This window comes from Periophthalmus magnuspinnatus, chromosome 8 (genome assembly GCF_009829125.3).
Source record: "Periophthalmus magnuspinnatus isolate fPerMag1 chromosome 8, fPerMag1.2.pri, whole genome shotgun sequence".
In the NCBI taxonomy this organism is placed as follows: Eukaryota; Metazoa; Chordata; class Actinopteri; order Gobiiformes; family Gobiidae; genus Periophthalmus; species Periophthalmus magnuspinnatus.
Window position 1 is genome coordinate 28,312,848 of NC_047133.1, and position 19,547 is coordinate 28,332,394.

Here is a 19,547-nt window from a genome sequence, read left to right on the forward strand (position 1 = left end):
CTAGCGCCCTCTTCAAATTTTATTTTCAAAAATTCATAGAAGAAAATCTATTTGTCGTGGACTTATGAAAAAATTCACAGGGTCCTTAAATGTGATGGGGCACAACGTGAGAAAGTCGCATGTTTCTATCTCTTATGGTTTAGGAGAAAAATAATGGGTGGAAAAAAAAAAGTCCATTATTAGGCCCGAGCCTGGGACAACGTCTCGACAAGGGACACATTAAAACCGTGTCCAGAGCCCGGAAAATGGCAAAAGTCAAGTACCGGACTATAAGCCGACCCCTGAAATAGAGCCACTGCATGTAAGCTCGACATCAATGAATCCAACTTGGTCAATGTAAAAAGACGACAAAAGTTTTCAGAGGAAATAAAAGCAGATTTTCCGTGTTGGTGCAGCTTTATTTTCTAAACCTGCAGATGTGTTCATCCCGTGTTGATGTCGTGTTGGTGCCAATTTTCAGGCACAGTTTAAAAAAAAGCGTGTCCGTGTACCATCTTTCTGTGTAAATATCTCATGTTACAATATGAAAACCTGCGGCTTATATTCAGGTGCGGCTAATATATATCTGTACAAAATTGATTTTCTCTTCAAATTTAGCTGGTGTGGCTTATATTCAGGTGCGCTCTGTAGTCCGAAATTTACGGTAGTAAACCTGCCCCGACATGGCAGTGAGTGGTATCAAAAATTAGAACTCCACGAGCTCTAATTATCACTGAAGACCCTGAGAAAAAATAACGAAAGACAACTCGGTAGCGCCCTCTCAAACATTCATTTTCATTGGGCCAATGGGAGCCCGACCCGGAAAAAAGTCAACTTAAAAACTGAAACTTATATCAAAAAATAGAACATGTCAGGACATGACAAAAATGATATTATGACCCCACCCTAAAATGTACAGGAAGTCGGCCATATTGGATCATACCCGGAATTGTCCTAAATGCGAGGGTGTGTGCTTTTGTCATCTCCTTGAACAGTTTTCATCACAAACAATTCAAATTTGGCCAAAACCCACTAAACTAATGTGCAATGAAAGATTATCAATTGTCTTTTAAATATGACTTTGGGTGTGATCATGGTGAATTTTCAACAAAATTGCAATTTCTGGAAAATTCCAAAAAAATATTTTACTTTCACATATTTTTTGTTGGGAAAAAGCGTTTAGCGTTTATGAACATTTGCAAACTGAATGATATACAATAATGATATACAAATCATATCATTATCTCACAAAATGGCGCCCTCTTCAACTTTCATTTTCAAAAATTCATAAAAGACAATCGAGCTGTCGTGGACCTGTGAAAAAATTCACAGGGGGCTTATTTGTGATGGAGCACAACATGAGAAAGTCACATGACTGTAGCTTTTATTGTTTTGGAGAAAAATAATGAGTTAAAAAAAAAATTCCATTATTATTATTAAACTGACTGCTTTGAGGCCATTTTTGACCCCCTGAATGTTAACGAAAAGTCAATTTTATTGGACCCAAAATTAATTATTTTGATGTTCACAAAGATTATTCTTTCAAAATGACTCAATAGCTCCACCTCAAAATTAAAAATCCATTATGGCAATTAGAGACCTCTTTCATTTTAGATAAATGAAATTTGATACAAACATAGAACATGTCAAGGCAAGTAAAAAATTATATTATGACCTCACCCTAAACCCTACAGGAAGTCACCATTGTGGGCGGAACCCATTTTTTTTGAAAACTTTAAATCTCACGTTTGAATTTTTTACGCCATGGATGTTCTTTCAAGAAACTTGCAAATTGGTCAAAATGAACTAGACCCATGTGGGATTATAGGCTACTCTTTTTGATTTTGCTAAGTCATAAAATGTCAGTGTGGCCAACATGGAAACAAAAATGGTGTTTAGTATTTACTTGCACTTAACTCAAACATGCTATGCCCTGTAAACCAGCATTAATATACATTTTGGTAACACTATTGATCTGAACCTAATGATATACAATTTACATAACTGAGACAATCCATTGCTCCACAGCGCCCCCTTGAAATTGTGAATGGGATCCAAAAAATGTTACGTTGTCAAAAACATTTGAAATATGGCATGGACATTCACATGAAAATGTCAGAAATGCTCTCATTGGAATGAATGGAGTAGTATTACTCAGTCACTGATTTTGGGGGGAGGGGCAATGTAAGCGGGAATGAGAGGCAAGAACTCCATGGTGGCATGTACCCCGCGATTGCAAGGGGTGGCAAGGGCCTTTATCACTGCTTGCAGTTTTAATTATATCTTATTTTGGCGTCCAACCAAAGTCTTTTAAATACATTTCTGTCTGGTAGAAGACACTTTTTATACATGTCTGCCTCCTACTTTGACCACATCAAACCAGCTTTCCCACTAAAGATTTTGTCATATTGTCCAGCCATAGTGTGAACTTTTTACGTTCCTCCACTCTAAGCCAATTCTCTAGAGGAGCATTTACACCTTATTTATTTCACATTACACTTACTAATTCCTGCATTATGCATCTGCAACCTGGTGAGTATCCATGATTCAGAGATGCTTTCTCTCTTGAGTATTTTATAGCCATAAAAGTTTTCATACATCACATATCACTTGTAAATATCTAGAGGCTCCACATCTGCGGTCTCAGTGTGATGAATACTCATCAGTACATATACAGTTGTTTGCCTGGATACACCCACAGAGTTAGTAAGTTTTATAAGTTCCATAAAGGCACTGTGAGACAGGTGTAGAGGTGGAAAACAGAGGGAGATGGAGAGAGAGGGAGATGGAGAGAGAGGGAGATGGAGAGAGAGGGAGATGGAAAGAGAGGGAGATGGAGAGAGAGAGGGAGATGGAGAGAGGGAGAGAGACAGGCTGGTTGCTGTGTAATTGTGGTGGCTGGCATACATAGTCAGTGAGAGCGGGGGAAAACAATGGACTGCACAACAGATGATGGAGTAAATAAAAGAATGAATAAGCATTGAGGGCTGCTGACTTACAACAGGGATTAGGACAGAGCGACAACACAAAGATTAAGAAATGATTGTACAGATAGAGAGAGAGGTTTTGGTTCAGAAATATGAAAGTCTTATTTTTCTGTTCGCTTGTAGCTGGCAACAGACACCTAATGTAAGCATTCTCAGGTAAGATTGATACCTCCGCAAAGGAATACATTTTCATGCTTACAATATGAGCTATTGTAACGGTGTCCAAGACGAGCATAATAATAAGTGACCCTGAATCATTTTAGTGAGGGACAAGGACTAGAGATGTCCCAATCCAAAGATTGATATCAAGTTAGAAGTTAGAGGAGACATTGTGCAAAAAATAATTTTATCAGCCATTACCATGTTATAATGTGCCTCTTGATCATTAAAGAAAAGTAAAGTACAATTTTTGATGCATGTTTGAGTAATCTATATTATTCTACCATCAAGGCAACATAGTCGTCTAAATTCACCTATTGTGCCTAATATTTTTTTCAATTCTAAGCTTAAGATCATAACGTCCATTTGGACAGCCTTGCTGACAAAAGCATGCCTCATCTGTTTACACTGACTTGGTCTTGGCGTTTGTTTGTCCTTCTGTTTGGTCAGATTTGAGGTGGAGATACCATACGATGTGCTCCTTGATGACATCTTAGATATTCATCAGTGGAATGTATACAGCACACTTCCGGGGACAGCCATGTTTGGCATGAACCCAGTGAACTGCGAGCAGCTGCGACACGAGCTGCCATACTCTTCTGCATCATTTGTGCTCTTTGATGGCTCACACTTCTCATGGCTTGTGCTTCTAAATGCTTCTAAATGTGTTGTATGCACTGCTTTAATCCCCATTGAGGAGCGATTCTTCATATATTATGATATTATAATCAATAAATTCAAATGTATTTGCCATACATGGAGGTGTCACAATTTGACCTTTTCCAAACTATTTAGGAAAAAGCTATACATTTTATCATTCATTTAACTTTTTTGATGACATCAGCTGCATGAACAACACTAATAGATTTTTCAGACCCCCTTCATGTTGGTTTGTTTAGTTCAAATAAAAAAAGGACATTCTCTTGACTTTGCAGGAGGGTCTTTGTCGGTGCAGTTGTATAGGAAAGGGAAGAGGAAATAATAGGACCAATAGTGCTCTGTTTTGGTACACTACTGGTGTGTCTGATTCTTCCAGAACAAAATTAAACCCAATACATCTTTGTTGGCTCCAAATTATTCATCCCATTATCTATATCCTCCAAATCCATAGTAACATGAGGTCATAGACACAACTTGGCAAAAACAAGAAGTGCTATGCTATTTCTTCAGTACAAAATGTTCTCAGTGTCAAAATGTTTATACTTAACTATTTTGCCTTTTTTGCTCTGTGTCAAAATGTTGCCTTAAAGTTGTATTTTTTTCTGGCAGAACGTTTGCCACTTACTTGTTTCCATGGTGATGTTATTATTTTTTTCTAAGAATGTTCCACAGTATGCCATTTAATCAACTACAGGTTTTTTATTCTTCAGAAATATGAAAAATACAAATTCTTTCTGAGTGGGGTCACCTCTCCACCGATCTGACCTGTAAATTGGCCTGATAGATAAATAAGTTCAAGGAAAAAACAAACAGGTAGTGACATAAAATAAATAAAAATAAAATAGTGACATAGTGTGTACCTTTAAACCTTTAAATTGTGACTTAACTTTAACTTTGAAATGTCCTTGTATACTTGGAAGTAAAACAGTGAATAGATTTCCTGTCATATTTTTATTTTTGAGTGAGTTTTGCACTGATGATGCTGGTGATCTACTGCCTCAAGATCCAAGGACAAAATGTTACAGAATACAATCAAGAGAAAAATGGCAGTGATTTGGCGCAGACAGGAGGAGAGCGAGGGAAGCAGGTCATCTTTGATTGCACTGTGGCTCTAATCAGCTTGGATGGCAGCCAGCAGAAGCGCCTGACCACACAGTGAGCCTAGTGTACATTCAGAGACGCTAATCAGCCAATCACTGTCTGCTCACATAGACAGTGCCAGCAGCCTCACCTCCGCACTGCAAAGGCTTTACTGCAGCTTGTCACATATATACTTGAGAAAACAACTGTCTTGTTTTCTCATCAGCAGTCAGATGCAATGCCTCTGTTTGGAGTGTGTAGTTTAGTGCAGTGCGCAGACTGGATGCATGTTGAGGGGAACATAGCCGGGCGTGTCTCATACTCTGATGCCATCTATTGACGAATCTGGAGAAGTGGAGAGGAAAACATTGATCTGCACGCTCCCCAGCAAAAGTTGTCTCAGAAGGAAATCTACAGACACATGACTGTCAGTACTATTAGAATGATAAATAATGCCTGTAATAACTGATAACATTTTAATGACCAGTGCCATGGGAATAATGTAATAACTGCATTTTAAATTGTCAAAGTCGAGAAAATAATGACAGCCAATGGACTCATAATTATACTACATAATAAATGGTATACATAATAGTAAACAACTTGGAAATACCACACTAAATACTTTTCGGATAAGTTATTACACTATTAGTTCTGTTTTATTTTAAATTGATCAAATAATTTTCTTATTGCTAGATATTCCTTAATTTACTTGTATTTCATTCATTTCAACAAGACATTTTATACCATAGAGACAATTTGTTTTAACATCACATTCAAATAATGGGTAGTCATTATCTATAAAAATGTATATGTCAATATTTTATTTTGTATTGAGTATTCTGTAACAATATTCAAACAATGTTATGCCAATCCAACAGCTAAGACATGTCTTTAAATGTGCTAGTTTAGGTTGGAGTATCAGACAAATGTGAAATGACATCTTAAAAAATACAGAAATATTGGTATTTGGAACTTGTTTTGCCATGTTTTTTTTAATTATTTCATTAAAATAATTGTTCATTTCATTAATGTCATTTTAATCACCTTATTCTACTTTTCTTTTCTTTTTTTTTTTTTACTGTAAACGGTATACTCAATATTAAAATTTGCCTTATCTTCTGCGCACCTCTACCTACAAATTGAAACCCATGAAAATTGTTAGTAGATAGAACCACATGTTGATAATTTCAAGGCAAAATTTGGCCTCCTTCCATAAATTTTTTTGTCATCATGTGTATAAATGCAGTAATCCTTACCTGTCTGTAGTATATTTATTCCCTGGGGTGTATACTTAAACTCCTCTGACTCTTCACGGGTGGTAAACATTGAGGTGAGGACAGTCTGTTAAAGTCTGCTCAGGTCGGCTCAGGTCATGCCTCCATACTCTACTTTAGTCTTACAGTAGACTCTCCACTACCCCCCTGTGGCCCACCACTCTCACCACAGGCCATAACCAGTCCGCAGACTAAGCCTTATTCATGCTTTGTTCCGATTAAGCTGAACTTGTAAATCAATTTTATCAGGGGACAAGTGTAAATGATCCTCCACCTGCCCCCTGCTGTTTGTCAGCCACATGTAACATCCCATGTTTTCATTATTTACAAGCAGATGTTTACGGTTTCTTTCCACAGTTGACATCTTATTCACATTGTATTGTCATCTTGATTTTAATATCATGTCATGATTTTGCTATGTAATTGGACAATTGATTTTGTCCACTACAGTTCACCCAGTGAATAGGCAATTTTCTATTGTGGTAAGTTTGCCACTACCTCTATTAGCGGAAACTGTCCAGTGCCAAATCTAATTTACTCTAAGCTCCTTACAGTGCCTGTGTGCAGTTTAGACAAAAGGGTGCTGCTGCTGCAGCAGCTTTTATTTGTGTTGCTACGTCATTGTAATGATTGTACTGCATGTAACTTTCCGGAGATGGTACGTCTGCATGATTCCATGGAAATAGAAAGTCAAAACCACACAAAACAACTATAATAAAAAACAAACAAACAAAAAAACATACTTTTATTTATTTGGTATTTTTTGGCACAAAAGTTACATACTGTTGCTTTAGGTTTGTTTTGCATAAAAAAGGTCACCTTGACAAAGATTGTTAGTGTGACTCCCTCAAAGACTGTAATGATTTCTAAAGAAAACTGGCAACCAAAGGTGCCAGGTCTATAAAGGGCATTGTCCCTTCAATCAGTTATGCAAATTTGTAAAATTGCATTTACATTAACGTGAAATAGTTTACAGAAATGTTGGCTACAACAGCATAAATCATTAGAAATTAAATCCTACTGAGCTATCAAATCTTCTAATAAAATAACACATTAATGTTCTCATGTTTCCCAGTGGCATGTGCAAGTTTACAGCTTGGGCAGTCACGTATTGTACTGTTAATGAATGTGTTATTATACTGCAGTATAATAGCAGCTAGCAGCGAGGACCTCCTGTAAACACCTGTGCTCAGCTCCAGAGTCATTAAAACGACACATTGAGGACAGCTACACATTTACATCTGTCAGAAGGTCAAAGTTTGGGTATGAGAAGATTTTTGAGAAACTTGACTGTAAGAAGCAGCAGAACTATCAGCTGTAGCATTGCTTACAAGCTCATCTGATTCCCTACTTATTAAAAATGTCAGAACAATTTGCACTGCCTTAGAATAATGCATGTAATGTAATGTATTCTGAGAAAGGAAACTTCTAACAGAGTAAATAAATACGCAAACACTTGGATGCGTTGAGAAACATACCCACATACCCCAAGTTTTCCTTATTTTAATTCTGCTTAAATTTGCATTAATTTAATATTTCTAAATGTTTATTTAACTTGCTAATGTACTTTTTTTGCTTTTCCTCTTTTTCAGTTTGTACTTTCTTCCTACGATGTCCCGCCCTCCGTGCTTCACTCAGCCAGTCTCTGTTGAGATTCTCCGATGGCTCTCTATTGAAGGGGCTGCCAGCGAATGCTAAAGAGGCTGGCGAAGTGGGAGTCCAGCCTGTTGTCCTGTGATTGGCTGCTGGACCAGACCAAGGCCACATAGAGCCAATGTCCAACAAACAGGATAGCAACTCATCAGAGGGAGAGGAGAAAGGGTAAGAGACTGTGACACTCTGATGTTAACATGAAAGGAAAGCACAGTTTAGACTTTGGATGTGACACAACTTTGAGATAAAAGATGGCTGTAAACATGAAATGCAAGGATGTTCCACAGAAGGATGTGTTTGTAGCACAGATCTGCACAGTATATGGCAAAAATCATTCATTTTCACAAAATTGGTTAACATATCGCAAAAAGTAGGCTCTTTTTTTCACACATATTTGCCGTTTTTGTGAAAAGGTCATATATTAGTCCTGATTTTATGTTTTTAAGTCCCAGATTTAGTCTTGTTTTCTAGTTTTTAATGTAATTTAAATGAGCATACCATGTAACTAGTGCTACTTGCTAATTCAAGAGATTGTTTGGGCCATTCTAACACTTCATTTACTTAATAATCTATGAGATTTTATGGCTGCCGGTTTGTGAACAGCCCCTACTCAGGAATACAGATTTAGTAGTATAGTAAAGTTAAGAAATACCTACATATGCAAATAGATTTCAGCAGTTTTTTGCTTTCAATGCCTTTTTGTACTTCCCTTTCCTCATGCGTTCAGTACATCTTTCTTGCATTTCTTGCGTTTTTTTTCTGGTGAAAATTTGTCAGTAGAAGTTCTATAGATTTTAAAGAACATATTATACTAACTCAACAGTTTTAGCTCTTGGATACCCTTTCCTGGGTATACAGGGTCTCTATTAACTCAGAAAAGCTCAATTTAACCCCTTAACATCTTGGGTCATTTTGGTGAAATTTTTCTCATCCTCGCCTAAATTTTTTGTTAAAATGAGGGTGTAGAAAACTGCAGTAGGTAGCTGGGGACAAAAATACACTATACACTGAAAATCTTGTTGACTACTCACATTTCAAATTTGAGGTCAATACCTATAAAAATGAGAGTTTTACACTCATTTTATCATCGGTAAGTCCAGGCCTCTCCAAATCTATCCAAATGGAGACAATGTTTGGAAAAACTGCAATAACTTTTGAATGCTTCAACCCACAGACATCAGTGAGGGCTCTACTGAAAGCTCACACTGAGAGGAATCTGTATCTGCACACCCAGCTGCTCTATTGCTGTACATTTATATATCATATCAAAACGCAATATAAAATGTATATTTGTATATAAAATATAGTCAAAACAAGTGCTATGGGTCAAAATAAATATATATTTACAAACCACACACTGCAAACAATCAACAACCACACACACTTCAAAATGTAAACAAACACACACTAGAAACTAAAAACACACTGTACATGATTGTGCAAGAGACTTCGCTAATGTTAATGATTACACATGATATATTTGACCCATAGTTAATTCAATAGCAGAATAAACCACTCTTACCGATGAGGAACAGCATCCAGTCCATCAAAACATAAGGTCCCTCTACTCCTGAGTCCACCATGAGATCTTCACTCCACAAACCGCTCTGGGTCCGAGATGCCTCTTGTTTAACTTGTACAATCATCCACAGTGTCCTCATCCACAGTGTCCTCATCCACAGTGTTGCATACTTCCTTTGTTTTGTCCGTTTCGTCATGTTTAAAATGCAAAACTGCTGCAAAACGGTGCGTAAAATTACGCAATTACCAGTGTGTAATTTTTTCATTTGCATCCAGTCTCCTCCTTTTACGCGCACAGCAAACTCCGTCTGTTTACGGGAAACCATTGCATGTCATGCATCGTCATGTTCCGCTGCTCTTTGGCTTTAAGGGGAAAATATCACTAAACATGTGTAATGTAACTGCTTGATTCTACGAGGGGGAGAGTGGGGCATACCTTTCAGTCATCTGTCCGTGGCTCCAGTAACCCACAGCCCCCACCTTATTGGCCAACTTTGGTGTCTGTCACAAGCTAACAAGTTTGTTTTGCACTAAGGAACAAAGTTGGCGCTGTCAGAAGTTTATTATGACTGAACTCGACAAAAAGAAATGCAAAAAACTGACGGAGCAGATTTCACTTTCCTGCAGCAAATTGGACATGGAGGATCTAACTTCTTTTGTGGACGTAATTTCTTTACTCGATTATATTCTCTGGACATGTACGGAACAAATGAGACCAACTTTGTGTGAATATGTTGATGTTTGATAGAACCGGAGCGCTTAAAGATAAGTGAAGTCCAAATCCACATTTCTGACTTCTCTGTAAAAACGGCTTTCCTGTCAGCACTGTGGTGATTACAGGTGTAAATAGTTAACATATTTCAGAAAGATGAGAGCCATAGCTTTCATGTGTAGATTGTTTGTGTGGGTGACGCAGAAATATACATACATTGCTGTAAAGTTGTAACGTAAAGGCAGTCGGAACGTTAAGGGGTTAAACCATTCAGTAGCTGCAAAGATATCTTTACATCTTTTTAGACACCTAGAAAAAGAAAAGAAAGAAAATACACATGTATAAAGTCAGGTGTTTGGTTGTCGGTTGCATTAACCAACATGTATCGTTTCATCGGCCTCCAGTGACAGAACCTCTGCTAACTACTTGGATAACATTTATTTTTCGGGAAAATGTGCCTCCAACTTTCCCGGGATGCTTTTTGCAATGCTTTTTGTATGTGCGCACCACTTGGTTTGAGGAAGAATGCTCCTCAAACCTGCGGCGAAGGGTCACTGAAAGGCTCCTCTTAATAGAGAGATTATTTTCTTCTATCTACCCAGTTGATGTGGTAAGTAAAAAACTACATTAAAATAATGCTAAATAGTATTGTATAAGCTGATGTGCTGGTTTGTATGGCATCTTTGACTGTAGTATTAGCTTTGCATAACGCTGTTTGTGATTGTGTTGTTTGTATATCTGTCTGCATCAAGTCAGTCTTGTGACTTTGTGGATTCATTGCAGAATTGATATTTGCCCCTTTTGTATTTTCATTTCTATATCTTCCACCTAAAAATAAGTTAGCTGTTAGTTGTAACTTCTAGCTCACTAGGCTAATTACGTGTTTACAAGATGTGTGCAGGCTACTTGTTGGCCACAGAGGTGGATTTGGGTGGTATTTGGCATTTAAAACTAGTTTTAATGTGTAACATTATGTTCAAACCACTACGAAGAATAAACACTGGTCGTTAGGAGTCCTGCTATCACAGGCTAGGTGTTCGTCGGGCCCGATTAATAAACCCAAAGGGCCATGTGTGGCTCCCTGGCCGTAGTTTGCCCATGTCTGAGCTACACAAACGTGTAAATATTCCTGTTAGAGAGTGTCTTAGCAAACGACAACCAAGCGACCACACGTGAGCTGTAAGACATAAGTTGCTATATCAAATGATTTGCTCAAATACTTTATTTAGCTAGCTTGGAGTTGTGTTTAGCGTCTAATAATAATAGCATAGACAAGCAATGTTCGTGTTATTCCTCTGTTTTGATGTTACAATGTGTCTACCTAAATATAGTGGTGGAACACTTCTAACTTTAAAGCAGAATACCCAATGGCTACTACAGGAATGTTGCTTATTGATTATATATGGCACAATTAACATGTCATTGTTGTTTAGGGGACTTCCAGTGCACACCAGCCATCATTTGATACAACAAGCTGCCAGACAAAAATAATAACAACGTGCACAACAGGGACACAGTTCTCTGTCAAAACCCTCCAGCCTCATTTTAGGAGAATAGATATGTAAACATTTATACTAAATGCAGTTGAGGTAAAGAAATTAATAGTACCCTGTTTTTTATGTGCCCCTCCCCGAACCGCCACCTTAACGTGGTGGAGGGGTTTGAGCACCCGAATGATCCTGGGAGCTATGTTGTCGGGGGCTTCATGCCCCTGGTAGGGTCACCCATGGCAAACAGGTCCTGGGAGACGGGTCTGACTAAGAGCGGTTCAGAAGCCCCCCATGAAAAGAAAAAGATCAAGGCCAGTTACGTCGCCCGGACTGGCGTTACCGGGGCCCCACCCTGGAGCCAGGCCTGGGGTGGGTGCTCGCCAGCGAGCGCCTTTCCTCACGGGGCCCGGTCGGGCCCAGCCCGAAGGAACGACGTGGGGCCGTACTCCCGTGGACCCACCACCTGCGGGAGGAGCCATGCGGGGCGGGTGCAGAGAGATCCGGGCGGCAGTCGAAGGCGGGGACCTCGACGACCGGATCTCCGGACATGGAGACTAGCTCTGGGGACGTGGAACGTCACCTCGCTGGGGGGGAAGGAGCCTGAGCTTGTGCGGGAGGTTAAGCGTTACCGGCTAGATATAGTCGGCCTCACCTCCACGCACAGCTCGGGCTCTGGAACCCAACTTCTTGAGAGGGGTTGGACTCTCCATTTCTCTGGCGTTGCCCGCGGGGAGCGGCGGCGAGCTGGTGTGGGCTTGCTCATTGCCCCACAGCTCAGCCGCTGCGTGTTGGGGTTCACTCCGGTGAACGAGAGGGTCGCGTCCCTGTGCCTTCGGGTCGGGGACAGGTCTCTCACTGTTGTGTCGGCCTACGGGCCAAACAGCAGTGCAGAGTACCCGGCCTTCTTGGAGTCCCTGGGAGGGGTACTAGACAGTGCACCAACCGGGGACTCTGTTGTTCTCCTGGGGGACTTCAACGCCCATGTGGGTAACGACAGTGACACTTGGAGGGGCGTGATTGGGAGGAACGGCCTCCCCGATCTGAACCCGAGCGGTGTTTTGTTATTGGACTTCTGTGCTAGTCACAGCTTGTCCATAACAAACACCATGTTCGAGCACAAGGGTGTCCATCGGTGCACATGGCACCAGGACACTCTAGGTCGGAGGTCGATGATCGACTTTGTTGTCGTGTCATCTGATCTCCGACCGCGTGTCTTGGACACTCGGGTGAAGAGAGGGGCTGAGCTGTCAACTGATCACCACCTGGTGGTGAGTTGGATCCGCTGGCGGAGGAGGAAGCCGGACAGACCTGGTCGATGCGGCTGCTCGTAGCTGTGGTCGTAAGGTCTGTGGTGCTTGTCGCGGCGGCAATCCCCGAACCCGGTGGTGGACACCGGAAGTAAGGGATGCCGTCAAGCTGAAGAAGGAGTCCTATCGAGCCTTGTTGGCTCGTGGGACTCCTGAGGCAGCTGATGAGTACCGGTGGGCCAAGCGTGCCGCGGCTCGGGCAGTCACAGAGGCAAAAACTCGGGGTTGGGAGGAGTTCGGGGAGGCCATGGAGAAGGACTATCGGACGGCCTCAAAGAGATTCTGGCAAACCGTCCAACGCCTCAGGAGGGGGAAGCAGTGCTTCACCAACACTGTTTACAGTGCAGGTGGAGAGCTGCTGACCTCGACTGGGGATGTTGTCGGGCGGTGGAAGGAATACTTTGAGGATCTCCTCAATCCCACTGTCACGTCTTCCGAGGAGGAAGCAGAAACTGGGGACCGAGAGGCGGACTCGTCCATCACCCTGGCTGAAGTCACTGAGGTGGTTGGCAAGCTCCTCGGTGGAAAGGCTCCGGGGATGGACGAGATGCGTCCTGAGTACCTCAAGTCTCTGGATGTTGTGGGGCTGTCTTGGCTGACACGTCTCTGCAACATCGCGTGGCGGTCGGGGACAGTACCTGTGGAATGGCAGACTGGGTTGGTGGTCCCTCTGTATAAGAAGAGGGACCGGAGGGTGTGTTACAGGGGAATCACACTCCTCAGCCTTCCCGGTAAGGTCTATTCCAGGGTACTGGAGAGGAGAATCCGACCGATAGTCGAACCTCGGATTCAGGAGGAGCAGTGTGGTTTTCGTCCCGGTCGTGGAACACTGGACCAGCTCTATACTCTTCATCGGGTCCTCCAGGGTTCATGGGAGTATGCCCAACCAGTCCACATGTGTTTTGTGGATCTGGAGAAGGCATTCGACCGTGTCCCTCGTGGTGTCCTTTGGAGGGTGCTCTGGGAGTATGGGGTCCGGGGCTCTTTGCTAAGGGTTGTCCGGTCCCTGTATGACCGGAGCAGGGGCTGTGTTCGCATTGCCGGCAGTAAGTCAGACCTGTTCCCGGTGCATGTTGGACTCCGCCAGGGCTGCCTTTTGTCACCGGTTCTGTTCATTATATTTATGGACAGAATTTCTAGGCGCAGCCAGGTGCCGGAGGGGGCCTGGTTTGGGAACCACAGGATTTCATCTCTGCTGTTTGCAGATGATGTTGTCCTGATGGCTTCTTCGAGCCAGGACCTGCAGCAGGCACTGGGGCGGTTTGCAGCCGAGTGTGAAGCGGCTGGGATGAGAATCAGCTCCTCCAAATCCGAGGCCATGGTTCTCGACCGGAAAAAGGTGGTCTGCTCTCTCCGGGTGGGTGGTGAGTCTCTGCCCCAAGTGGAGGAGTTCAAGTATCTCGGGGTCTTGTTCACGAGTGAGGGAAGGATGGAGCGGGAGATTGACAGGCGGATCGGTGCAGCGTCTGCAGTGATGCGGTCGCTGTATCGGTCCGTTGTGGTAAAGAAGGAGCTGAGCCCAAAGGCGAAGCTCTCGATTTACCGGTCAATCTACATTCCTACCCTCACCTATGGTCATGAGCTCTGGGTAATGACCGAAAGGACAAGATCGCGGATACAAGCGGCCGAAATGGGCTTCCTCCGCAGAGTGGCCGGGCGCACCCTTAGGGATAGGGTGAGGAGCTCGGTCACACGGGAGGAGCTCGGAGTAGAGCCGCTGCTCCTACACATTGAGAGGAACCAGCTGAGGTGGCTCGGGCATCTGCTCAGGATGCCTCCTGGACGCCTCCCTAGGGAGGTGTTCTGGGCATGTCCCACCAGGAGGAGGCCCCGGGGAAGACCCAGGACACGCTGGAGGGACTATGTCTCTCGGCTGGCCTGGGAACGCCTTGGGGTCCCACCGGAGGAGCTGGAGGACGTGTCCGGGGTGAGGGAAGTCTGGGAGTCCCTGCTTAGACTGCTGCCCCCGCGACCCGGCCCCGGATAAGCGGAAGAAAATGGATGGATGGATGTTTTTTATGTGAGTTTGGAGCATAGACCCTGGGCTGAGAGAAGAGCACCGCTAATATCAGTGTTTCTTTTTTTTTTCTTTTTTGACATAGGAACTGAGAGCACAGATGTTGCTGTTGGTATGTCCACTGCTGACTTTGTGCGTAGATATGCAGTTATGACAACACCTGTAAAAAGGCTAAGCTCAACAATGGATATTCCATCAGATCCACAGTAGTATACATATGATCCAGAAGATTCACTAAGTGTAATAGTGCAGTAATAACAAAGCATTAACACATTATTGTATTGCATGAGTAATGAAGTTGGAGGGAGTTATCACATGTAGCTCGAGGGTTTGAAGCAGAGCCATGCTTTCCTATATGCTCGTGGTATTAATCTGGAGTCATTAGTGACTGACATCCGCAAATCCAAAAATACCTGAGGAAGGAGAACACCACTCATCACTATGATGTGTGGCATATTGAAAAAGGCATGTTAGTATAAACTGAAATTTGTGATTCAATTTCATTTTGGTTTCTTTATAGTTTTGTTCTTCAGGTATCTCCAAAAAGATGGTAGAAATTGCTAAACCCAAAGACTGCACAGAACTAAACAAGTGGGCTTGAAGCTTGAAGAACCACATCTACTGGACATTTGCTGGATATTAGTCATCAGCCATGTCTGAGATCTACACACTCTCGCATGCTGATGCTGCATTTCTTCAGTGTGTACAACCACAGCAGACGACAAGGGACAAAAGCAAATGGTTGAAACCAGGTGCCCTAATTATGTATAATCTACTGCATACCGTATATTGCATTAACCATATAGGAATCATTTCACAGTGTGATTCTGCGCTTTGCACCAAAAAGTGCTACTTTTCCTTTCCTGGGAATGCTTTGCAGGTAGACCAGTATTTATAAAGTACATCATTATTTGAATTATGTAGCAATAGTATTACTGTGTCTTTTTATTTTTGAAACTGTACCTGGCAGCTATGCATTTCAATGAGAACACTGGACGTTCACAAGTTACAAAATCAACTGGAGGCCTCAAGTAAAAGGTGTTTACCCCAAGTATAAAAAGGGAGAAGGCATCGCAAGGCCCATCAAAACTGAGGCTGAGGCCACTTTTATATGTGTCTGTCTTTACAGTGTCAGTGAAGTACTTAAAAATATTTATTGATACAGTGTGTATTACCATATTTTTAATTTGGCAATTTAGTTTAACAATAAATTGGTACCATGATCAAAAATCAACTTACTGTGCCATTCCTTTCAACTGTAAAGGGCCAAACTGCTTTGTACATGTTAATGGCATTTTGAAGGGAGTATATATTGAGACACAGGCTCAAATCCTGGAGGGTCCACCATGCATGTCGGTTGGCTGGGGACCTCTTCCATTCTTGCTTGCACCTACCAAATATATTATCAGTAATGTAATTAACAGAAAACAAATTTTTGTTACGCAAAGTTACTTTGGGGCTTTCTTGTCCGCATCCATTTCCACTTCAGTTTCAGATTGTAGCGCAGTTGTCACATGTGCGCCTAAAGACACGATATAAACAAAATGAACTACAGCTATTGCACACATGAGCCAAAACAACATTCTCGATCCGCACATAACTTCAAATATTATGTTTACACATTCTGAAGGCTGTGCAGTGAGGTACACACTTGTAAACAGACCATGTATGCACATGTGGTTTATTGCAGAGTTTTATAAATGTATCACATTTAGTCGTATTTGATTTAACAGTATTATATAGCCAAAAAATATATATTTTTGCTCAATTTCTTATAGAAGACAAGCTTGGCTTGAAAACTCATGAGAAAACTTCACAGATGATTTAATTTATAATAACATGCATCATCCATACATTGTTCATTGGATGCACTAGGCTGAGCAATATTTTATAACTAAACCATGTGTTTTGTGCTGGCTAGAAATGCATGTTTAGTTAGTACATAATTACATCTTAACCAACTAACCACTGAGAAGTGTTCATTTTAGATTCCGAAGGTTCGTCTTGTTGGACATCTTTGTGCTCTGGATTAGATTCTGGTCCAACCATGTAGGGTTGGACTGTAAAGGTCAAACACTCCTGGGAGGGAGTTGGGCTGTGAAGTATCTCATTGACTAATACAACCCCAATTCCAATGAAGTTGGGACGCTGTGTAAAACTTAAAAAAAATACAGAATACAATTATTTGCAAATCCTTTTCAACCTATGTTGAACTGAATAAACTACAAAGACATGATATTTAATGTTCAAACCGATAAACTTTATTGTTTTTATGCAAATATTCACTCATTTTCAATTTGATGTCTGCAACATGTTCCAATAAAGCTGGGACAGGGGCATGTTTACCACTGTGTTACATCACCTTTCCTTTTAACAACAATCAATAAGCATTTGGAAACTGAGAACATTAGTTGTTGAAGCTTTGCAGGAGGAATCCTTTCCCATTCTTGCTGAATGTACAGCTTCAGTTGCTCAGCAGTCCGGGGTCTCCATTATCGTATTTTGTGCTTCATAATGCGCCACACATTTTCAGTGGGAGACGGGTCTGGACTGCAGGCAGGTCAGTCTAGTACCCACACTGTTTTACTACGATGCCACAGTGTTGTAACACGTGCAGTATGTGGCTTGGCATTGTCTTGCTAAAATAAGCAGAGATGTCCCTGAAAAAGACGTTGCTTGGATGGCAGCATATGTTGGTCCAAAACCTGTATGTGCCTTTTAGCATTGATGGTGCCTTCACAGATGTGCAAGTTACACATGGGCACTAACACCCTAGACCACTACAGATGCTTTTGAACTTTGCACTGATAACAATCCAGATGGTCCTTTTCCTTTTTGGCTCGCAGGACACAATGTCCATGATTTCCAAAAACAATCTGAAATGTGGACTCGTCAGACCACAGCACACTTTTCCACTTTGTGTCAGTGCATCTCAGGTGAGCTCGGACCCACAAAAGCCGGCGGTGTTTCTGGGTGTTGTTGATATATGGCTTTCGCTTTGCTTGGTACAGTTTTAACTTCCACTTGGAGACGTAGCGACGAACTGTGTTAACTGACAGTGATTTCCTGAAGTGTTCTTGAGCCCATGTGCTAATACCCTTCACACATTCATGTCTGTTTTTAATACATTACCGTCTGAGGGATTAAAGGTCACGGGTATTCAGTGTTGGTTTTCAGTCTTGCCGCTTACGTTCAGAGATTTCTCCAGATTCTCTGACTCTTTTGATGATATTATGGAACACAGATGATGAAATCCCTAAATTCCTTGCAATTGTTCGTTGAGAAAAGTTGTTCTTAGACTGTTGGACTATTTGCTCACACAGTTGTTCACAAAGTGGTGAACATCACCCCATCCTTGCTTGTGAATGACTGAGCCCTTCGGGGATGCTTCTTTTATTCCCGATCATGACACTCACCTGTTTCCAATTAACCTGTTCACCTGTGGAATGTTCCAAACAGGTGTATTTTAAGCATTCCCCAACTTTCCCATTCTTTTGTTTCCCCTGTTCCAACTTTATTGGAACGTGTTGCAGGCATTAAATTGAAAATTAGTATTTACATAAAAACAATAAAGTTTATCAGTTAAATAATAATATAATATAATTAAATTTATAATATAATTAAATATCATGTCTTTGTAGTTTATTCAGTTCAACATAGGTTGAAAAGGATTTGCAAATCATTATGTTCTATATTTTTTTTATTTTCCAACTTCATTGGAATTGGGGTTGTATTACACCATATATACATGTTTTTGTATGTCATAAAAACATATTTGTTCTTTAAAGTTTAGGGCAACTGTGTCCGATACCAATTGTTGCTGTTCCATGCTATTAGGTTGTTCCTTGATCAGAAACATACCTGTAGTTCTTCATTCTTGCTTGCTTAAACTTAAGATGTTTTTAATGTCATCCATTTCCTACAGTGAATAATATAGACATTTTTATGGACATTACAATGCAAATGCAAAAGCTTTGCTCTGCACTGTCAGTTAAGCCATTACTTACCGTTGATGTGCAATAATAAATAAATAGTTTTAATTTTTCAGTGCGAGCAAAGGGCCTGACATGATTACAAGCAATGGAGCACCTTAGGGGCAATGTATTGAACGTACACACCATTACCCTGTGAGTATGGCAGCTATCACTAAGGGGCTTTAGGGTTACACAGAGATAGGGGCATGCATTATTCATGTGTCATACAGTCAGGAACCAGAATTTTAATTGTCACTCACAACAGTAGAGAATACATGTTAGTCATTTAGAAAAACATCTTTACCATTATTTTTATTTTTTGTTTTCATTTCAGAACAATTGCTTGTATTAACAATTGAAACAGTTTTCATTTACATTTTTTTTTTATTATATAGGTACAGTACAGTATTGACTAAATAGCCTATTAGTACTTAGGTTAGTCAACTATCGCACTTGATGTACCGATCCGATACCGGTATCGGATACATCAGCACAGATTCAGAAAAATAGGATAGGATATCATCTTCCAAATATTGGTTTAGCAGATATCCTGGTTTGACATATAAATTGATATAATCAGACTATTTACTGCTTGTAGTTGGATCGTAAAGTCTAATATAGAATAATAGTGTTTGAATTTCTAGTTATACAATGCTGTTCTGTAGTTTTTTGAGAGATAAGTAAAAAAAAACATAACATATTTGGATCAGTTTGGTGTTACTATAAATTTG

At 41.1% G+C, this 19,547-nt stretch overlaps 1 protein-coding gene across 2 annotated transcripts in view; it reads left to right on the forward strand.

Annotated features, from left to right (window-relative positions):
• Positions 1-19,547, forward strand: part of LOC117375570 (thyroid hormone receptor alpha) — a 118,797-nt gene that overhangs the window by 65,633 nt on the left and 33,617 nt on the right. For both annotated transcript variants that reach the window (XM_033971898.2, XM_033971899.2), the window contains exon 4: positions 7,735-7,963. In XM_033971898.2, the coding sequence (XP_033827789.1) occupies positions 7,917-7,963 (47 nt within the window). In that variant the 5' untranslated portion in view covers positions 7,735-7,916. The remainder of the gene's footprint in view (positions 1-7,734; positions 7,964-19,547) is intronic.